The 20,542-nt window shown below is 44.2% G+C and overlaps 1 protein-coding gene across 3 annotated transcripts in view; it reads right to left on the bottom strand.

Moving 5' to 3' along the window:
- The window catches only part of CACNA1F (calcium voltage-gated channel subunit alpha1 F), a 155,748-nt gene extending 135,248 nt beyond the window's left edge, over positions 1–20,500 (bottom strand). For 2 of the 3 annotated variants that reach the window (XR_013221167.1, XM_077283865.1), the window contains exons 1-6: positions 20,364–20,500; positions 20,056–20,221; positions 13,250–13,526; positions 7,586–7,691; positions 4,743–4,882; positions 4,194–4,336 (exon numbers count right to left, since the gene is read on the bottom strand). Coding sequence is in view for 1 of the 3 variants with exons in the window: in XM_077283865.1 (XP_077139980.1) it covers positions 4,194–4,336; positions 4,743–4,882; positions 7,586–7,691; positions 13,250–13,526; positions 20,056–20,083 (694 nt within the window). In the remaining 2 variants the exon portion in view is untranslated. Of the gene's footprint in view, positions 1–4,193; positions 4,337–4,742; positions 4,883–7,585; positions 7,692–13,249; positions 13,527–13,611; positions 13,739–20,055; positions 20,222–20,363 lie in introns of all 3 variants that reach the window. The other variant, XR_013221168.1, reaches the window with a different exon arrangement.
- Between the last annotated feature and the right edge of the window lie 42 nt (positions 20,501–20,542).

The raw sequence follows: 20,542 nt of genomic DNA, 5'->3' as shown, positions 1-20,542 counted from the left end.
TTTGTTTGGACACTGTTCAGACCTCTATTTACATATCTATCCGTTATCCTCATTGGTTGTGTCCCTTTGCATTTATGGGTGCTGAGGCAGTTCTTCTGCAAAGATCTTCTTCTGGGAAATATTTCTCTTGTGGGTTCTTTCATAAATTGCTCTCACCGGCTGAATGGAATTACTTTAATGGGGATCACAAACTTCTGCACATTAAGATGGCACTAGGATGAATGGTGTAATCTACTTGAATGCGCCAGCTCTCCAGTAATAATATACACTGATCCTAGGAACTTAACCTTTTCTGCTATCACCCAACGGTCCTTGTCAAGCCAGGTGGGCACTCTTCTTCGTTCCTTTTAATTTTTAGCTACACTTCCATCCAGCAGGCAAGAATGTTTGTCTCAATCTTTTGACATGACTGATTCCGTGGAGGAGGCTCAGCACATCATAGACCCGAACAGGATTTTTCATGCAGCCCCTGTCTTTCCTGAAAGACATTCCTCCTGGGAAAATCTTTGTTCCTACTATTAAGAGAAAGACAATACTGTCCTGGGGACAGGAATCCAAGCTAGCTGGCCATGTGCGTGTATGTAAGTCTACTGAGCTAATTGCTTGCCGCTTTTGGTGGTCCTCACTGGCCAAGAATGTTCGGGCTTTGTGACCGCTTGTCCGGAGTGCACCAAGAACAAGTCTCTGAGGAACAAGTCTGCTGGTCTCCTTCAAACTCAGCCGGTTCCTTCTGTCCCCCGGCAACATATCGCAATGGATTTCATCACAGACATGCCTGTCTCTGAGGGTAGAAACAGCATCCAGGTCATGGTGGACTGATTCTCTAAGATGACTCACTTTATTCTCTTGGTTAGCTTGCCTTTTCTGCTCCCAAGCTTGCAACACAGTTCTTCCAATATGTGTTTTGTCTCCATGGTCTTCCTCTCCACATTGTCTCTGCCCATGGAGACCAGTTTACATCTAAATTGTGGAGGGCTCTTTGCAAGCTGCTGAATGTCCAGCTGGATTTCTCCTCCGCGTACCATCCACAGATCAATGGACAAATAAAACAGGTTAACGAGGTCCTTGAAAACTATCTTCACCACTTTATTTCTTCCGCCATGATGACTGGGTACAATTACTCCCCTGGGAAGAGCTCTCCTACAACAACCAAGTTAAGGAGTCTCCCGGAGCATCTCCATTCTTGCATCCTCAAGTGCCTTCTCCTATGTCTGCTTCTTCCGGGTTACCAGTCACTGATTCTTCTTTTGGCAACTTCCTCTAGATCTGGTAGCAAGCTTGGGTCTCTCTCCATAAGGCCATGTCTCCAATGAAGACTCATGCGGACAGGAAGAGAGGTTCGCCACCTCTCAAGCTCCCCCAGCTGTCGGGTGACCCGGTACCAGGGGCTCCTTTCCTGTACCTAACACTAGGGGGCACCCTAGCTCGCCCTGCTCCCTGGGATACCTCAGATGGCTAAGATGTTGGGGTCTTCGACCATGCCTTATCTCCTAAGATAGCCCTCCATCTGTTCTCCCACACCTAGGGAAGAGGGGGTGCTACTGTGCACCGTAATATACCAACCCAACAAACAAGGAAACACGGACAGGGGGTTAACAGAAAACTCCAGGCATACAAAATATTCACTCACATGTAACAGAGGAATGCACTGGGGTGTGAAGGAAGGAGAATAAACAAAAAAGGAGAAGGATAAGGAATTACCACGCATACAAATCAAGCAACAGTCACGAATAACTCCTTCAACTCTCTTTAACTCCTCTCCCACCATTAGCCATGCAGCAAATGCTAGCTCTGACGAGAATTAGTTAACAGAGCCCAGATTGTAATTGGAAATGGAGTGGCTAACCAAGCACAGCTGTGATCACAGTAATTTCCAACATGGCCGACTAACCCCTGTTCTGCCAGAAGAAATAAACCCATTTAAAATGAAGGAGTAGTGCTTCTGGCTCCACACTGTCGCGGTAACCCCGTGAGAGTCCCTATAACAGTATGGATGGTTAGTAGTGATGAGCTAACTGGCTCGGATAAGGTGTTATCCAAGCATGCTCAGGTGCTAACCAAGTGTCTTCGGCGGCGTGATGGAAAAATATGTTCGAGTCCACGGGCCTGCATGTCTCATAGCTGTTTGACAGCTGCAACACGTGGAGGGACTGCCTGTTTGTTAGGCAATCACTGCACGTGTTGCAGGCGCAGCTGCAGGAACTCGAACATATTTTTCAAGTATGCCGAAGTGTTAGTTGTCGAGTTCCCGCCTCTGCACAGGGGGAATCTCGGGCGATCTCAGCTGCGGTCTCCCATTCTTCTCCTGCCGCAGTGGAGTCTGCTCAGCGGAGACGTCGGCTCCAGCGTCTCGCTCAGTCTGACTCTGTACAAAGAGTTACTGCTGCCTTTCCTGCTTCGGCCATTGAAGTCAGTGCTGGGCAGCGGCGAGCAGACGCTTCTGGGACTAAGTCCTGCTTTTCTCGTTCTGAGCATGCCCAGAGTAAGATCTCTCAGTGGAGATCGAGGGTCACATGATCAGATACTGCAGCTAAGGCCATTGGTCCTTCAGGAAGGTCCTGTAGGTGCTCACTCTCTGTGGCAGCCTCTCATTGGTCCTTCTAGGAAGGTCCTGTACGTGCTGCAACTATTTAAGGCTCGCATGGCCGCACGGCCATGCGCTAGTATTGTTCTTTGTTATGTGCTTTGCGCCAGTGTGGTCATGTGAGAGTGTGTTCAGGGACCCGGCTGAAATCAGCCCCTAGAATGCTGGCACCTCCGGCGAGGAGTTTGTGTGCATGCGTGACCACTGACTGTTCTCTGTTTGGGCAGTTAGCCTGTGCCTCTGTGAAGTCTAACAGGGCACAGTGCTTTGCTTTCATGGCTACTCGGTGAATTAACTGAGTTAGTCCATACCGCCATATAGTGCCGCCGTTTGCAAGCAGCAGGTACTCCTGCACGGTGGACCTCGGGCTGCGAATGCACTAATATCAATAAAAACATCTCTATTTACTCGGTGCGTTCCGCTAGCCCTAACACAAAGTCACTCAGTTAGCACAAGAGCATGCTCAGATAACACTCAGAGAGGTTCGCGGCATCACTACCTACCTGGAGATAAGGTTTGGTTATCTTTGTGGAATGCTCACCTGAAGGTGCCTTCCTACAAGTTTGCTCCTCAGTATCTTGGTCAGTTCTAAATCACCAGACAACTCAATCAGTTGACCTACAGTCTTCTACTGCTGCCAAATCTAAGGATCCCAAACTCTTTCCACATCTCTCTCTTGAAGCCAGTGATTCTGAATCGCTTCTCCAAGGTCCATGTCTCTACTTCTGTTTCTGAGAGACCTTCAGATGTGTTCGAGGTGAAAGACATTCTGGATTCCAAGAGGGTCCGAGGGAATACATTCTATTTGGTTGATTGGAAGGGATTTGGCCCAGAATATAGATCTTGGGAGCCTGAGGAGAACATCTGTGTCCCTACCGTCCTTAAAAGATTTCTCAGTGGGTGTGACAAAAATAGGGAGGGGGATAAGGAGGAGGAGACTGTTACGCTGGCCACTAACACACTTAACCGTTGTCCGACTCACGGCGTGTTTTGCTATGCTCCTCCCAGTACCTGACCATAGCTCTGAGGCGTCTGCACCTTCCAGTCCATGCCTGAACTTAGGTTTTAATAGCTCGGTCTTTAGCTTCCTGTATTGGCGTATTCCTGTTTTGTCTCACCTATTTCTCACCCCGCTAGCCTTCTCGCTTATCCTGATCTCTTTGCTCCTGACCTTGCTACAGATTCTGAACTTGTGCTGCCTGCCCACGACCTTGGAATGTTTGACTATGGATTTGTCTCGCCCACATGCACCCCGTACCCGAGTCTCTGACCCTCTGGTCAGCTGCTATTGTCCCGTGGACTGCTCTGGAGTAGTACACGGTGTCTAGCAGCGGCCCAGCCTATCCTCCCTATCAGAGGCTCTAGTGAATACTTGGTAGACACTTAGTCACGCCCCTGCAGAGTAAGCCCGGCCCGTGGCACAGAGATTCCACACCCACCATTATTACAAGAGGAAAACCGGTGAAAAATTAAGAATACAAGTCATATAAAGGCTAGTAATAGTGTTATTCCTCATGTATGTCCACATAACAGCTTATTCTGAACAGTCACCAAACAACAGGTATTCGTTAAATATATCACAGCAATATAATGTGATTATTTTCCTTACTTGGGACACCGGATACAAGTCGCAGAGGCCTCAGTACACGAAATGCTCTCAGAGCTTTGACATCAAAACCTCCTGGCTTTCCACTCATGTGATGCGCATCTCCTTGCTTGTGTGAAAATTGTTCTAGAATTACACTGAAAAGCCTGTAAATTAAAGTAATGGAAAAACATTAGACTAATGCAACAGTACCACACAATCTGCTCACTGTGTCTTGGGTTGTCAGATTTAAGCTGGGACTGCATGACAATTTTGGCCACAACATAGATCACGAGGCCAATGATCTCAGTATCGCGAGGAGACATAATGAAAGAAAGACAGCAGCGAAAAGTCACAAAAAGTTTAGCATGTTTGGATTACTTGCAGATTGCTTGTTGTGGCTGCGATAACTTGCAGGTTAAAACTACCACATCACCGTGCTATGATCTTCGGCAACACAAAAAGGGGAAATGTGTCATTGCAAAGGTTGCTGTCCAGCCCCAGTCTTAAAAATGTTGGCGAGAATTGGGAAGAGGAGCAATATCAGGATTAGATGTAAGTATAAGAGCTTACCCAATAACTACAATGACAAAATCTAAGAGATTCCATCCATTTCTGATATAGGCACTAGGGTGCAGGACCAGTCCATAGGCAATGATCTTCAGGAAGCTTTCAACGGTGAAGATGATGAGGAAAATATACTCCACTTGTTCCTGGGATAATTGAACACCATCATTACATGGGACAGAGACATCAATGCATCTATATATGCTACATGCACTTACGTAACAATTGTGTACCGACACTAAACTTCAGGATATAAATGTGGCAGGAACAAACCTTACTAAATCTAATATAATAAATAAATCTATGACCATAGATATACTGATTAGCCGTAAGTGTAGGTCCACATACAACTGTTTAAAGCATGAACACCATAAGTCGTCTGAAGGTACCTTGAGTAACCGGCACCAAGTCGTGAGCTGCTGCCTCCATGGATTGACCTCAAACAGATGACCAATTGGGTTGAAAACTGGAGAATTTAGACATAATTACCTAGTTCTTCAAGCCATTCCTACCTTCAAGAAGTGTACATTATAAGAAGGCAAGGTCATTAGAAAATATCACTGCCACAAAAAGGGGTCAATATTTAGGTACTTAAAATGTGTCCCATCTCATATTGACAATGTCTCGCAGATCTTTATGCTTGCTCAATTTTCCTGCTTCCGATATACTGTATCAGGTTCAAGAACTGACTGTTCATTTGCTGCCTAACTAACTAATGTCAGGCGCCATTACTAGATACGATTAATGTTATTCCCTTTACCTCTCACTGGTGATGACACATACACAGGTTAAAATATGCCATCACTTTATTAGTGTGGGACTGATATATGGGTCCCCCAACTAGCCCGAAGAATGAAGGGGCCAAAACTTGGACTAATCAATGTGGCCCTTTCACACTTGACCACAAAACTTCAGCCAACCCCATACACTTGAAGTTTTCCTGCACAGTAAAAATGTAAGGGGCAGCAGTATTGAAATAGTTCCCTTTATTTTCAGGATCAGGAAGGTCCCAAAAGGCAAGTTCCCACTGATTGTAAAGTGGCTTTAACAGTATGGATGGTAAGTAGGGATGAGTGAACGTACTCAGATAAGGTGTTGTCCAAGCATGCTCAGGTGCTAAGTGTCTTCCGTAGCGTGATCAAAAAATATGTTTGAGTTCATGTGGCTTCATGTCTCGTGGCTGTTTGACAGCTGCAACACTGGCTCTCGACCAGCTGCAAGACATACAGCTGTGGGGACTCAACACATTTTTCGAGCATGTCAAAGTTACTCGGTTAACACACAAGCACGTTGGCTCACCACTAGTGGTCAGTAATCCATGACGTGTAACACAGCTCCAGCCTCAATACTGTCCTTCACACAGAGGGGATCCCCTTCCCCTCCTCCAGGGAAAAGCCCATGACTCTGGATTAAGACTCCTTACTGTTTGAACGGTCTAAAATTAGCCATAACCACTAGGAGCTTAACAAGTAAATCAGAAGGGCAAGGAGGAATATCCGTCAGTCTTCAGAGAGTCCTCTCCAGAGTCCGTAACTCAATTTTTTCTGAAGTTTGCTGGTGTGACTGGGACATCTCTCAAATCAGCGAAGAAAGGACTGTCTAATATACCAAGATGACGTTAATCGGTCACATTCCACATGGATTTCTGTGCAGATCTGAAAACAATCTGTGCATGTTTCCGCAACTCACATGCAATTTCTGCAAAGAAAAAGTGCAATTTTTTTTCCAAGGACCCCAAGTTGGAGAAATATTAGAAGAGCGCCATAAGGCATGTGCCCTTCACTTGTCATACTACATAGTAAAATATGGTTTGGATTGGAAATATGCAAATCCGGCACACGGGAACGTACTCTGAACACTGTTACTATAGGGCAATGTTCACACTTGTCGGATTTTGCAACTGCAAATCCCAATTTGTAGTTTGCATGAATTCTGTGCAGAAATCTGAAGTCAATACGTGGATGATCCTTCTATTTCCGCCATAGATGTGCAGGCAGACATCGTACAAAGATGAGTCCTAGTAGCAAGAATAAAATAATACAGTAGGTACATTTATTATTCCTGCAAGGGATTCTCATCTGTCAATCAGAGCAGAGAACGGTTATAAATAAGGTCTCACTCTGGAGGATCTGTCCTGTCCTACATTAAATAAGCTATTAAAGTGAATCTGTCAGCAGGTTATTGTTACCCCATCTGAGAGAAGCATGATGTAGGAGCAGAGACCCTGATGCCAGCAATGTTTAAGGTGTTATGCAAAGCTTATGAATATGGAGAAATACATGGCAGCAGGTTTACTAGTACTCTAGCGATAATCTCCTGCTGATAATACAGTGATTTCATCAAAACTACATCAAGTAGTTCAGTAAGTGGCACATTGCTGGAATCAGGGTCTCTACACCTAAATCAAGCATCTCTAAGTTTAGGTGGCAAAAACCTGGTGACAGATTCCCTTTAATGTGTATGGACACTGTGTAATGTTCAATTTTCCATGTGGCGGCGTTATAGGAAACTTGAACACTTACTGGCAGGTTTCCCCATCGACTGCTGTAGGTTCTTACCTTGTAATCTTCTTCTTGGGAATTGTTCAAGGAGGAGATCCCATACGAAAAAAACATTCTACGACTACAATCTTCATTTGCACTAGTCTTCCTAAATACACGATTGCCTGCGGCGATGGGTAAGAACGTGCCTGACCTTTCTTAAAAACACAACATGGATAAGCTGGGATTGCGGCATATCGCGCCTGCTGGCAGCCCTCCCTCAGCTGTCTGTACCAGAGTCGGGGGTCCACAATTGCGTCTCCCCTTCCTTTCTATAAATACACGATTGTACGTTAAACATTTTCTTACCAGATTATGGTTTGATACATTTGAGTCATCTTCAGGGAAAGGGATGTAGACACCTAATGCCACACAGTTTGCAAAAATGGTCATGAGAATGAGGATATCAAAAGGTCTGGGTTAGCAAGTTTAAGGAAAATGTGAAAAAAACTGAGACACGAATATGACTTGGTAACATGATTATAGAGATCATCTAAAAAAAACAAAAAACAACCAAATAATAATAATAATAATAATAATAAAAGAAACAAAACGACACTACATTTTTTGCCAGCCCACCAATAAGCTATAAACTATGCCACTGTTTCAAATGTATTACTTGCTGTGTTCCATTTACAGACTATAGGCTGTAATAAAAAGCTGCCTCCAGTCTGCAGATCTACTCTTTAAGGGGCTGTCCACCAATTTCCTAGGATAAGTCACCAGTACAAAAATTGGGGAGGTCTCACTGATCATCCATTATCCCCTCCAGGGGCAGCCTGACGTGAATATATCACTATATAAATCATTTGTAATGAGGCTGGCACTAGATGAATGGATAAAACAGCAACAGGGGAACCTAAAATATAAGAGTACAGTCTTTATGGTGCGCTGCAAAAAAACAGAGTCACCCACGCTACCTCTAAAGTCATCACCTCTGCTCTCCCAGCTTATTCCTCTCCATGGCTTCACCTCTTCAAAACAGGAGCAAATTTATTACTTGCTACTTTACAACAAGACCAAAGTGTTTAGCAAATCCAGGACATTTGCACCTAGTGTTTATGTAGAGATACCTAGAGATCCACTTTTACCCTTCTCCAATTATGGTACTGTATACATGAATTGACATTATCAGTCAAATATGTCCAAAGAACACAACTGGGGGGCTAGACCCTCTAAATGTAGAACCAACACTATCCAAAAACAGCGTCATTTTACCGCCTAAGGACACAAAGTTATTCCAGCAAAGATACTAAAATCATGATTTATTAATATAAAGTTAAAACATGAAGAGAAAAGAGTAAGACAAAAAAACGGTGGGAATAAACCTCCAAAGAGGGATGTGCACAAAAATGAGGCTGGGTCAACCATACAATTCAAGATCCTAATGACATGGGAATGTAATTCATGGAAGGCATAATTCATTATCATACATACCAATACATCCAGTCTGCCTGTTTAGTGGTATAAAAATATGAGGGGTTCCAACAAATATGTAAAGTGCTTAGTGCAAGGGAGGAATCCAATCAACAACCACTTATAGTCAGACTGTTCTATAGGGCTAAATGGAAGCAAATATTTACAAAGACCAGCAATGGTTCTATACCTATGTCGCATTGTAAAGTGCCATGAAAGAATCAGTAAGGGTACCGTCACACAGTGCCATTTTCATCGCTACGACGGCACGATTCGTGACGTTGCAGCGTCGGATGATTATCGCTCCAGCGTCGTAGACTGCGGTCACACGTTGCAATACACGGCGCTGGAGCGATAATTTCATGACGTATTTGCGATGTAGAAGCCGTTGGTTACTGTGCGCACATCGTATACAACCTGTGTCACACGATGCAATCATGCCGCCACAGAGGGACACTAGACGACGAAATAAAGTTTCAAACGATCTGCTACGACGTACGATTCTCAGCGGGGTTCCGGATCCCAGTAGCGTGTCAGACACTACGATATCGTAACGATATCGCTAGAACGTCACGAATCGTACCGTCGTAGCGATGAAAATGGCACTGTGTGACGGTACCCTAAGTAGAGAAAATTACAGCAACTCAAATGGTTAAAAGTAGCAAGACCAGGACAGCCGCACATCCCAACTGCTATGTCGTTTCACAAAAGTTTCTTCCCCTGGTCAAAGCAAAACATCTAGACGGATTGAAAATGACAGCTTGGGCCATCTGGACCTCCGGGTGGTCTGTTGAACACATGTCTAGCAGATGTTGGGATTCTGAAGCGAAATAGGGTCTCAGATTTCTATACATTTAGTAATTATGGAAGTTTGATAACTTCAAAAAGAGAGAGCATCAAGCCAGCAAGCGGCCAAGTATCATACTAGTGGCAAATATGGTTCCCGAGACACCCTGCTCTACATGTCATGCCTCTGACCACAACATCACATTTCAATTTCAATATATCTCTTCCCTGAATAAAAAAACCCTCTTGCTTTGGAGGACTTGTCCAGAATGGGCACTGTGTAATGCTTTTTTTCTCCTGTGGAGGCGCTGCAGGGAAGCTGGACACTGACAGGTTACCTCACAGATTACAGAAGATTACTGGGGTCCCAGCATGGGTGCTATTTGCAATCAGCTTATTGACAAGGGACCCTTCTAACAAGTACAGATAAGTACCCCTTTAAGGGTACCGTCACACATTGAAATTTTCATCGCTGCGACGGCACGATCCGTGACGTCGCAGCGATCGTATGAATATCGCTCCAGCGTCGTAGACTGCGGTCACACGTTGCAATCACGGCGCTGGAGCGATGCCGAAGTCCCCGGGTAACCAGGGTAAACATCGGGTAACTAAGCGCAGGGCCGCGCTTAGTAACCCGATGTTTACCCTGGTTACCAGCGTAAACGTAAAAAAACAAACCGTACATACTCACCCGTCGGTGTCCTTCAGGTCCCTTGCCGTCTGCTTTCTGCTCTGAGTGAGCCGTACAGTGAGAGCAGATCGCAGCACCGCTGTGATCTGCTCTCACTTTCCGGCCGGCACTCAGAGCAGGAAGCAGACGGCAAGGGACCTGAAGGACACCGACGGGTGAGTATGTACTGTTTGTTTTTTTACGTTTACGCTGGTAACCAGGGTAAACATCGGGTTACTAAGCGCGGCCCTGCGCTTAGTTACCCGATGTTTACCCTGGTTACAAGCGAAGACATCGCTGGATCGCTGTCACACACAACGATCCAGCGATGTCAGCGGGTGATCAAGCGACGAAAGAAAGTTCCAAACGATCTGCTACGACGTACGATTCTCAGCAGGATCCCTGATCGCTGCTGCGTGTCAGACACTGCGATATCGTAACGATATCGCTAGAAAGTCACGAATCGTAACGTCGTAGCGATGGAAATTTCAATGTGTGACGGTACCCTAAGGCAAAAGGTAAAAGGGTTATTTGCACTAGCCTTTATGTCTGAACTCTCTTAGGGTACCGTCACACATTGAAATTTCCATCGCTACGACGTTACGATTCGTGACGTTCTAGCGATATCGTTACGATATCGCAGTGTCTGACACGCAGCAGCGATCAGGGATCCTGCTGAGAATCGTACGTCGTAGCAGATCGTTTGGAACTTTCTTTCGTCGCTTGATCACCCGCTGACATCGCTGGATCGTTGTGTGTGACAGCGATCCAGCGATGTCTTCGCTTGTAACCAGGGTAAACATCGGGTAACTAAGCGCAGGGCCGCGCTTAGTAACCCGATGTTTACCCTGGTTACCAGCGTAAACGTAAAAAAACAAACAGTACATACTCACCCGTCGGTGTCCTTCAGGTCCCTTGCCGTCTGCTTCCTGCTCTGAGTGCCGGCCGGAAAGTGAGAGCAGATCACAGCGGTGCTGCGATCTGCTCTCACTGTACGGCTCACTCAGAGCAGAAAGCAGACGGCAAGGGACCTGAAGGACACCGACGGGTGAGTATGTACGGTTTGTTTTTTTACGTTTACGCTGGTAACCAGGGTAAACATCGGGTTACTAAGCGCGGCCCTGCGCTTAGTTACCCGATGTTTACCCTGGTTACCCGGGGACTTCGGCATCGCTCCAGCGCCGTGATTGCAACGTGTGACCGCAGTCTACGACGCTGGAGCGATATTCATACGATCGCTGCGACGTCACGGATCGTGCCGTCGCAGCGATGAAAATTTCAATGTGTGACGGTACCCTTAGAGAAACGGAAAACAGATAAGCTGGGGCTGCAAGATGCTACATCTGTCTGTGAGAAAGCCCAATATGTCAACCAGCCCTTAAAGGGGTTGTCACCCAGATACTTAAAGAACAAAACAACAAATCTGCTTCATACGAGATAATAACGGATAAAAAAACCTGCTTCATAACTAGGCATTGTGTTATTTGCGAGGATCTCTGTGTGTCCCTCAGAATGCGCTCAGGAGCGTATTAGACCCGCTGGAGTGCCTTGTGGTCACAGCAGGATGCCTGTGAGTGGAAAGGCAAAATAAAAGGCAAAATAATAGTAAGCATGGACCTGGTCAAACTATTTGGCCAAGGCATTGTTCAGGAAAACCAGGTATAGGCTTTTATTTTTTAAACGGTCTGTAGGAAGGTAGTGGGTCTGGTCCATTTCCTCCAGGCTGGGTCTTACAAGTGGCCCATGGCCACAGATTCCAAATTAGAAAAAAACACTGCAGGAAGGGTTTGGGTGTGTCAGTGTGGAGTTTGCTAGAGTGCAGAGCAGTCGGCTCTGCAAAGCTCCGTCTGTGTGAGGGAACACAAGGCCAAGCAGAACGAACTCCTGGCACCCCGCAGTGTGATACGGTGGTGCAGTCACCCTCGGCAATTGGACACACTTATGGACTGTCCTGTTTCCTGGCTGTGATCCGGAGTATACCGTGTACTGTACACTGTGTGAGTTTGGACATTAAACACGTTTTGCAGTGAACTTTTCCTGTGGTCACAGTCTGTCACACTGAACCGCTGCGCTACAGCATATACTATATAACATTGTGACGTCTGATAAGCTGTAATGGAGGCTATATTGGTGGTCACTGGCTTTCCCCCCAAAAAAAGATAGAACTAAGAGATTGATTTCTAATTACAAATGGGTTTTTCTAGCGGTGGTCCAGGACTAATTTTTCTTTCATTGGTTTTATATCCTAATTTTAGTAATATACCTTGCTGCTTATATTCCCTGCTGGTCTCGATATAAGTCACAAGACTCTTGGTGTCCTCTTCCAGTGACATGCCTATTCACGTGCCTTGACTTTACCTATTCTTGTGACGTGACTTTATCCCATCACATGCGGTTTGACCATGTTGGAGTCTTTCACCTATATACAGGTCATCATAAGTGATGTCACGTACACGGGCAGGCTGAAGCACTGTTTACGGTGCATGCATCATGAGAAAGAGCCCACCAGGTTGCCTTTGTAACATCAGTTTTGACGAAAAATCAAGTACATGATGTACGGGATGTAATGGGGCATTTATCTGGAATATGGGAACGAGCGAGGGCAGCAGATAATTCATAGCATATATTACAAAAATACATAACATTAAGGTGGTAATTTAAAAGAAAAGCTGCCCTTTACTACCCCTTTAAGGGGGCTGTCCACTACTTTGATATTGATGACCTATCTATCTATAGCAGTGTTCCCCAACTCCATTCCTTAATAGCCACCAACAGATCATATTTTCAGGATTTCCTTAGTATCAGACAAGTGATGGAATTATTACATGGGTCACCAATATCAGGGCAGTGGGGTCCGACACCCGGCACTTCCACTGATCAGCTTTTATCACCTCTGCAAACAATGTAGAAAGCTGGAACAGCACAGCTGCATATACTGTTTAGTGGCTGCCCTAGGGTACCGCAGCTCATTTGAAGCAGTGGACAATCCTTTTAAAGAGGGAATATTATTACTGGCCTACTTTTCGCTAACTTTAACCATTTTACATAGAATTTCAAATATCAAATCAATCAAGCCAGATATAAAACCTTCTGAAGGATACTTCCATTCGACAATACTGATGGAGGCCCTACGGATGGGGTTGTTAAGGTACAAACAAAAAAGAGCCCTTGGACTTCGGTGAACCCCGCTGCCTCCTTGGTTCTTGTGCTTGCTGTACTGCTGCCGCTTCTTCTGGGCTTGGGAGCTGCTTGTAGAGTTGAGTGTATCAGTTCCATTCATCACTACTCCGTCCATAGAGTAGCGCCAACAAGTCAACACTGTCTCCGCGGCTTCTATAAAAGGCTCCGCCTCCTCACTGGAGTACGGAGGGGCAGGGCCTACAAAATAAAATATATGTTAATAAAGTATCTTGAATTCTACCCCTTTTCTCTATGTAACATTATCATACCCCTACAATGCTACCTGCTACAATTCTCTAGGTTACGGTATCAGCCATCGTCGGATTCACTGGCGTAGCGTGGAGGGAAAGAGTGTCACAGGGGTGATTTCCCCAAGGGGGCAAAATTTCATAAATAAGTCCAGGAGAACCCTAAATGCAGAAGCATTCTCAAATTTAAAAGAAGTGTCCCTTGAAAAATAAAAAAATATAACAAGCACAAAAAAACAAACAAACAAACACTAACATAATAATAAATTGTACATTTTTACACAATTTTTCTAACCCTAACTAGGGTTAAGTCTAGATTAGTAAAATATTTACATAACAAAAAATAATACATTAAAAAACAAAAGTAAAAGAAAAAATGATTTTGTTCTGGGAAAGGGCAAAGGCAGCGTTACGTGGAAAGATCATGGCCTATGACTTTTCATACAAAAAAAAGACCCTAATAAGATTTGGCGAATTATCAGATGAACTTAAACAAGTACACACGTGGTCAAAAGTGTTGGTACCTCTCGTTTAATGACAGAAAAACCCACAGTGGTCACAGAAATAACTTGAATATGACAAAAGTAATAATAAATAAAAAATATATGAAAATGAACAAATGAAAGTCAGACATTGCTTTTCAACCATGCTTCCACAAAATTGAAAAAAAAAATAAAACTCATAAAATAGGCCTGGACTGAAATTATGGCACTCTTAACTTAATATTTTGTTGCACAACCTTTTGAGGCAATCACTGCAATCAAACGATTCCTGTAACTGTCAATGAGACTTCTGCACCTCTCGACAGATATTTTGACCGCTCCTCAAGAGCAAACTGCTCCAGTTGTCTCGTATTTGAAGGTTGCCTTTTCCAGATGGCATGTATCAGCTCTTTCCAAAGATGCTCAATAGGATTTAGGTCAGGGCTCATAGAAGGCCACTTCAGAATAGTCCAATGTTTTCCTCTTAGCCATTCTTAGGATGTTTTTAGCTGTGTGTTTTGGGTCATTATTCTGTTGCAAGACTCATGACCTACGACTAAGACCGAGCTTTCTGACACTGGGCAGCACAGTTCTCTCTAGAATCCCTTGATAGTCTTGAGATTTAATTGTACCCTGCACAGATTCTAGACACCCTGTGCCAGATGCAGCAAAGCAGCCCCAGAACATAACAGAGCCTCCTCCATGTTTCACAGTAGGGACAGTGTTCTTTTCTTGATATGCTTCATTTTTCCGTCTGTGAACATAGAGCTGATGTGCCTTGCCAAAAAAAGTTCCATTTTTGTCTCATCTGTCCATAGGACATTCTCCCAGAGGCTTTGTGGCTTGTCAATATGTAGTTTGGCAAATTCCAGTCTGGCATTTTTTATGATTTTTTTTTTAACAATGGTGTCCTCCTTGGTCGTCTCCCATGAAGTCCACTTTGGTTCAGACAATGACGGATGGTGCAATCTGACACTGATGTTCCTTGAGCTTGAAGTTCACCTTTAATCTGTTTAGAAATTTTCCTGGGCTCTTTTGTTACCATTCATATTATCCGTCTCTTTGATTAGTCATCAATTTTCCTCTCTTCTCTTTAATGAACGCTGACGGCAAAATCATCTCCAAAATTTTGGCCAACAGGTTAGCGTCCATCTTTCCCTACCACATTTCGCCTTCTCAGGCTGGATTTATAAAATGTCATTCGGCCACTCTTAATATCAGGAAGGTTCTCCTAGTCCTGCATAAAATGCATTCATCCTCTAACAGCAAATGCTCCCCAGCCATCATAACAATTGACGCAGAAAAGCTTTTGATAGCATAAAATGGCAATGGCTGTTCAAAGTACTATCTACTGTAAAATGTCAATGTTAGGCCCCTTTTTTTAATACATTCAAAACTTATACTCCTCTCAGAGCTCAAGTGTACACCCTGTTTTTTTTAGCAAAATCTTTTCCTTTGGAAAAGAGCATGAGACAAGGTTGCCTATTATCTCCACTACTTTTTAACTTAGCTATTGAACCCTTGGTCTGTACTCTATCCAACCCTAGTACATTTAAGGGTATCTAAATTAACTGAAAAAACATTCAGGTAACTTTTTTTTGCAGATGACATATTATTATTTATGTCTAATCCCAAGGATCACTTATCAAAGGTCTTAGACCTCCTCAAAGATTTGGGCGATATTAATGTAAATGAGTGTGAAATACTTCCCCTAACATAGAGAGGGAAAAATGCTTTCCGCAATCTCTCTCTAGGAGGAATAGCCATTGCACACTCATTCATAACTTATTTAGGCATTAAAATCGGTGGAATACCTTCATCGATATATTCCCTAAACTATCCTTTTCTCACCAAAAACAATACTAACCAACTAAAATCATGGCAGGACGTGACTCTTTCTTTTATGGGTAGGGCCCACCTAAATTAAAATGATAAGCATAGCCAAGCTTATGTACCCGCTAAAAACCCTCCCCCTCTTACTAAAACATATTGACGTCAATATTCTCAATAGGGCCCTCAGCCATTTCTTATGGAGAGATAAACGACCCCAGGATTGGCCTAAATAAACTTATGGCATCTAAGGACGTTGGATGGATCAATTTAATCAGTGTTAGCAATTACAACCTAGTGTGTCTTACACGCCATGTAATTGACTGGCTCCACAAAAGGCATACCTACTCTGACTTTACATTAGAATCTGTTTTTGCTTCTCCCTAACTTCAGTTTTGCACTCCCGTATCCCGCTCCCTACCTTCAATGCTCAAACGCTCAATAATATTTAGAGATACGATTTCTACACGGAAAGCAGTGGGGAAAAAGTGTGGTCTCTCATTTAGGGTTTCCAAACACCTCCACATTTGGCGTGGGGTCAGGCCGGCAAAAATAATATCTCCCACCTTCTTCACCCAAATGAGAGCAGATGGTTGACATGTACTGAATGTCTAGAGGAATATAAACTCTCTCAGTCTTATTTACAGTTTGACCAAATTAGACTCTCCATAATGGAAAACTAACGTGAGTCCAGGGCTCTGATTACTCTCGGGCTCCCCAATCAGCCCGTTTACATTTTTGGAACAGCTTAGGTGTCACAACTAATCAAAGGGTCCTCTAAAAATTGATCCATACGTTATACTTCTGGCAAAAAAAAAATAAATACAATTTTGTCAAGAACCCTCTACTCACCCTAATCCAGGGGTGGGCAATTAATTTTGCCATGGGGCCGCATGAGAAATTGGGATGGTTTTAGAGGGCCGGACTAATATAATTACCGTATTTTTTGGACTATAAGACGCACCGGACCATAAGGCGAACCCCAAATTTGGGGTGAAAATTGCAGAAAAAAAGATTATTTTATAAGATGGGGGTCCGTCTTATTGTCCGAATTTACAGTATCTTACCTGAGGGCTGGCGGTGGCAGAGCAGGGTCACAGGAGGCATGGTGTCGGCAGAGGTGGGGTGATGCGGTGTGGCGTGCACCTGAGCAGGGTCCCTTCCTGCTTAGGTGGGCGAAGCCACGGCCTGGTGTCCATTGGGGGGTTGCAGCAGTGGTGTGGCGACGGCAGAGGTCCGGTATGGCGTGCGCAGGGTCCCTTCCACCGGTGAGGTGACGCAGCGGCCCGGAATGCAATGTGAGCAGCAGAGCCGGGTTGAATATCGTTGGCGGCGGCCATCTTCCCGAGGCCGCGCATGCGCAGATGGAGTGCTGTGCTTCACGGGGCTTCAGGAAAATGGCCGCGGGAGGCCGCGCGTGCGCAGATGGAGATCACGGCGGCCATTTTCCTGAAGCCGAGATCTAAATCTGCAAACTCGGCTTCAGGAAAATAGCCGCCGCGATCTCCATCTGCGCACGCACGGCCTCCTGCGGCCATTTTCCTGAAGCCACGTGAAGCACAGCACTCCATCTGCGCATGCGCGGCCTCGGGAAGATGGCCGCCGCCAACGATAAACAGGTGATCAACCTGGCTCTGCCTCTTGTGACTGGTGGCATAATGCTGCCTCCGGTCACAAGAATGATTGACACAGCCGGGAGCCAATGGCTCCTGATGCTGTGTTAATCACATCCTGACCCTGGACTCTGGAGGAACTGTATACGCTGCAAGCGCATACAGTTCCGACAGCGTGTGGATGAGCTCGGGGCCTTCACTCCAGCCACCAGCGGTCCTCCTCAGAAGCGTCTGGCGGCTGGCCGAGCAGTGCCGGGAGCGGCTGTCAGAAGTGACAGCTAGCTGGCGGGCCGTTTAAAATCATCAGGCGCAGGCCGCATCTTGCCCAGGTCTGCCCTAATCCCTAAATTGTTAGCCCAAATGAAACACTATATGGAGGTTGAAAAGTGAGATGCAGCCAGTAATTCCGTCGTAAGCAGAAAACTTTCTTGTGTGGAAACAATTTATCGCAAAGTTCTGCTCTCAAGAAGAAGAAGAAAAAAGCACTGTAACTCCTTTTATTAATACTGCTTGGTACATCTTGGAGCATCTCAGAGATTTCTAGTTAGGAAAGAAGTCATCAGTGATATCATTCACCATTATTTAGATGCTTTTATTTATAGAGTAGACTTATTTAGTTTGCTATTTACACTGTTATTCCCATCACGCACCAAGCCTAGCACTTGGTCTGAAATCTAATTTCTGTTGGTACTGAATGTTACTTTGAACTATATATTAAAAAAAGATTGTGACAATGTATTACCTCTTAATTTTAAAATCTTGAAATTTTAAAATTAAGAAAAAAAATATATATATAGGGTCAAACTAAAATTACATCAGTATTTGACCCAGCAAAAGTTCCAAATAAAGTCTCTTTTAATGTACAGTGTAATTGCAAACAGAAAGTAAATCAGATCCTCTGAATCGCAGCTGAGAAAACAAAGATAGTCCGTGACTGGTTGCCATGGGCTACGGTACCGCCATGTACGCTGAGGAAAACCTGGGACAGGGGAGGAAACGGACTACCCCGCTGCCATCCTGTAGTCTGTTTAAAAAATAAAAGCCCACCTGGACACATAGCTTGCCCAAGACCAATACTCACTTTTATTTTGCATTTCAATCACAGCTATGCCTGTGACTGCAATGCACTCCCACAGCCTTCAAATGCTTCTTTGCACATCCTGGGGGACACATAGTGACCCTCGCATATAACACCGGTCACTGCCTCACAAGAGCTACAGTCCACGGGTTAAAGGGGTGCAAAATACTTGCTATGAACCCGCATGCTAGCAATCCATGCTGCACCACAGGTCTGATCATGCATAGACATATATAGAATGTAGCAAATGCTTTCCTCATCCCAAACTTACAGGATGATGAATGATGGACTAGTTTAGTCATAGTCTACTTAAAGGTATTTGATTAACCATTATCCATATGATGGAGCCCCATAAATAACCTGATTGTGGTGGTGGTGGTGGTAGGGTTTCAAGGGCCAAAGAAACTAAGCACTACATGTTCACCTTTGAAGTCTTTGTAGCAGCTCCCCTCCCGGGTGAATAAATGGCACCCAACTGTATGACACGCTCTATTACATCCATATAGCATAAATTATGATGAATTTGTTGGGCGCACTTGGCCATGTCCTTTCCATCCTGCAATCGGCCAACATTTAGAAAAGCAGGTTGGGACTTGCATAAAAGTGCCAAGGCCTTCATCATTGCCTTTGCACCTTTATTTTTCTAGGGTATAAATGGCTCTAATAGTGTTTTTTTTTATTTGGACTTTATTCATTATATAATATATATATTTTTTTTAATTATATTTACTTGGCTTCATCTGTTTTGTTTTAATGCGGCTGTGGTTTTCCTTATTCAGATGTTTTACCCTAATTCAATTAAGTCTTTTCAAAAAAAGTCACAAAACTTTTGCACTATTGCACACTGGTACTCTAAAGAAGTACAAAATCTAAGTAATTTTTATTTTTTTGCACAGTTGAAGACTACTGTAAAATATTTTGAAAGGATCATGCCGCTTTCTGCTCTAAAAAGTTGGAAAAAATCTTACAGACAAGAAAAAAGAAAATATGACATTTTACACAAAATTCATTAACTTGCATATGCAATTTTGTTGAACAACAACAACAAAAACATTTTTGGTGTGAAAACAAACAAAAGTCCCTTAAAAATAAAAAAAATGCTAAAAGGTTGCTAAATTTTGCGTCGTCTCCAGCAGTTTAATGCCAGGAGAATGCAAAAAAAAATTGCTAAAACCAATTGAAAAAAATTGAATTAAGAAAAAATTACTAAAACTTTTTTTTATACGGATCTTCATAAAATCATGTGATATCATTGTTTTGCAGCAATATTACACTACGTATTTTGTCAGCTTGCTTGTTGCAATGGTTGGCCCTTAAGCTTGCTGTTCGCTCGCCTATCAATCAGTTACGGCTGAGCTAACTACTTTTTACCGGTGAGTAACGATTACCGTACTTTATGACAAATCTTCAGTCGTTTCTTGGAACTGGAAATATATATCTTCTCCATAAATGTGATATTTTGGCAGCTTGTCTTACCCGTCCCATTTTTCTCAGGTTCTGACATCTTCACAGGAAAGACCTGTCGACGATCATCAGTTTCTTATCGGTGCATTGGGCAATCTCTCCTTACAAATAGGCCGGCAGCCCCGCACCGTATCCTATCGCTCTCCCGGCATTCTGTATATCCGTCCTCTTCATCAGGCTGCCGAGGAAAAAGACAGAGATTATCAGATGGACGGTATGAGCGTACGTCATGGACTGGTGAATGCATAGTGTCATGCACTTTACTGGAGTGATGTAGGTAAATGTTATGGCGCACCCAAGATGGGGTTTGAGTAAGTTACCTGGTGGTAATAATGGGGGCAGTCTCCTCTCCATTTTTTTTTGTTCTTCGCTGCCCAGCAATGCCCAGCTCCAGCTGGGTGCCCAGAGTCTTCTCTCTCTTCCCTCCCTCTGTCCGGGGATTACCACAGATTGAATGCTGAGCCTTTAAAACAGGTGGGGGGAGGGACCTTGAGTGGCA

Source organism: Ranitomeya variabilis, chromosome 2 (assembly GCF_051348905.1).
Source record: "Ranitomeya variabilis isolate aRanVar5 chromosome 2, aRanVar5.hap1, whole genome shotgun sequence".
Taxonomy (NCBI): Eukaryota; Metazoa; Chordata; class Amphibia; order Anura; family Dendrobatidae; genus Ranitomeya; species Ranitomeya variabilis.
This window is presented reverse-complemented; position numbering and strand designations above follow the sequence as displayed.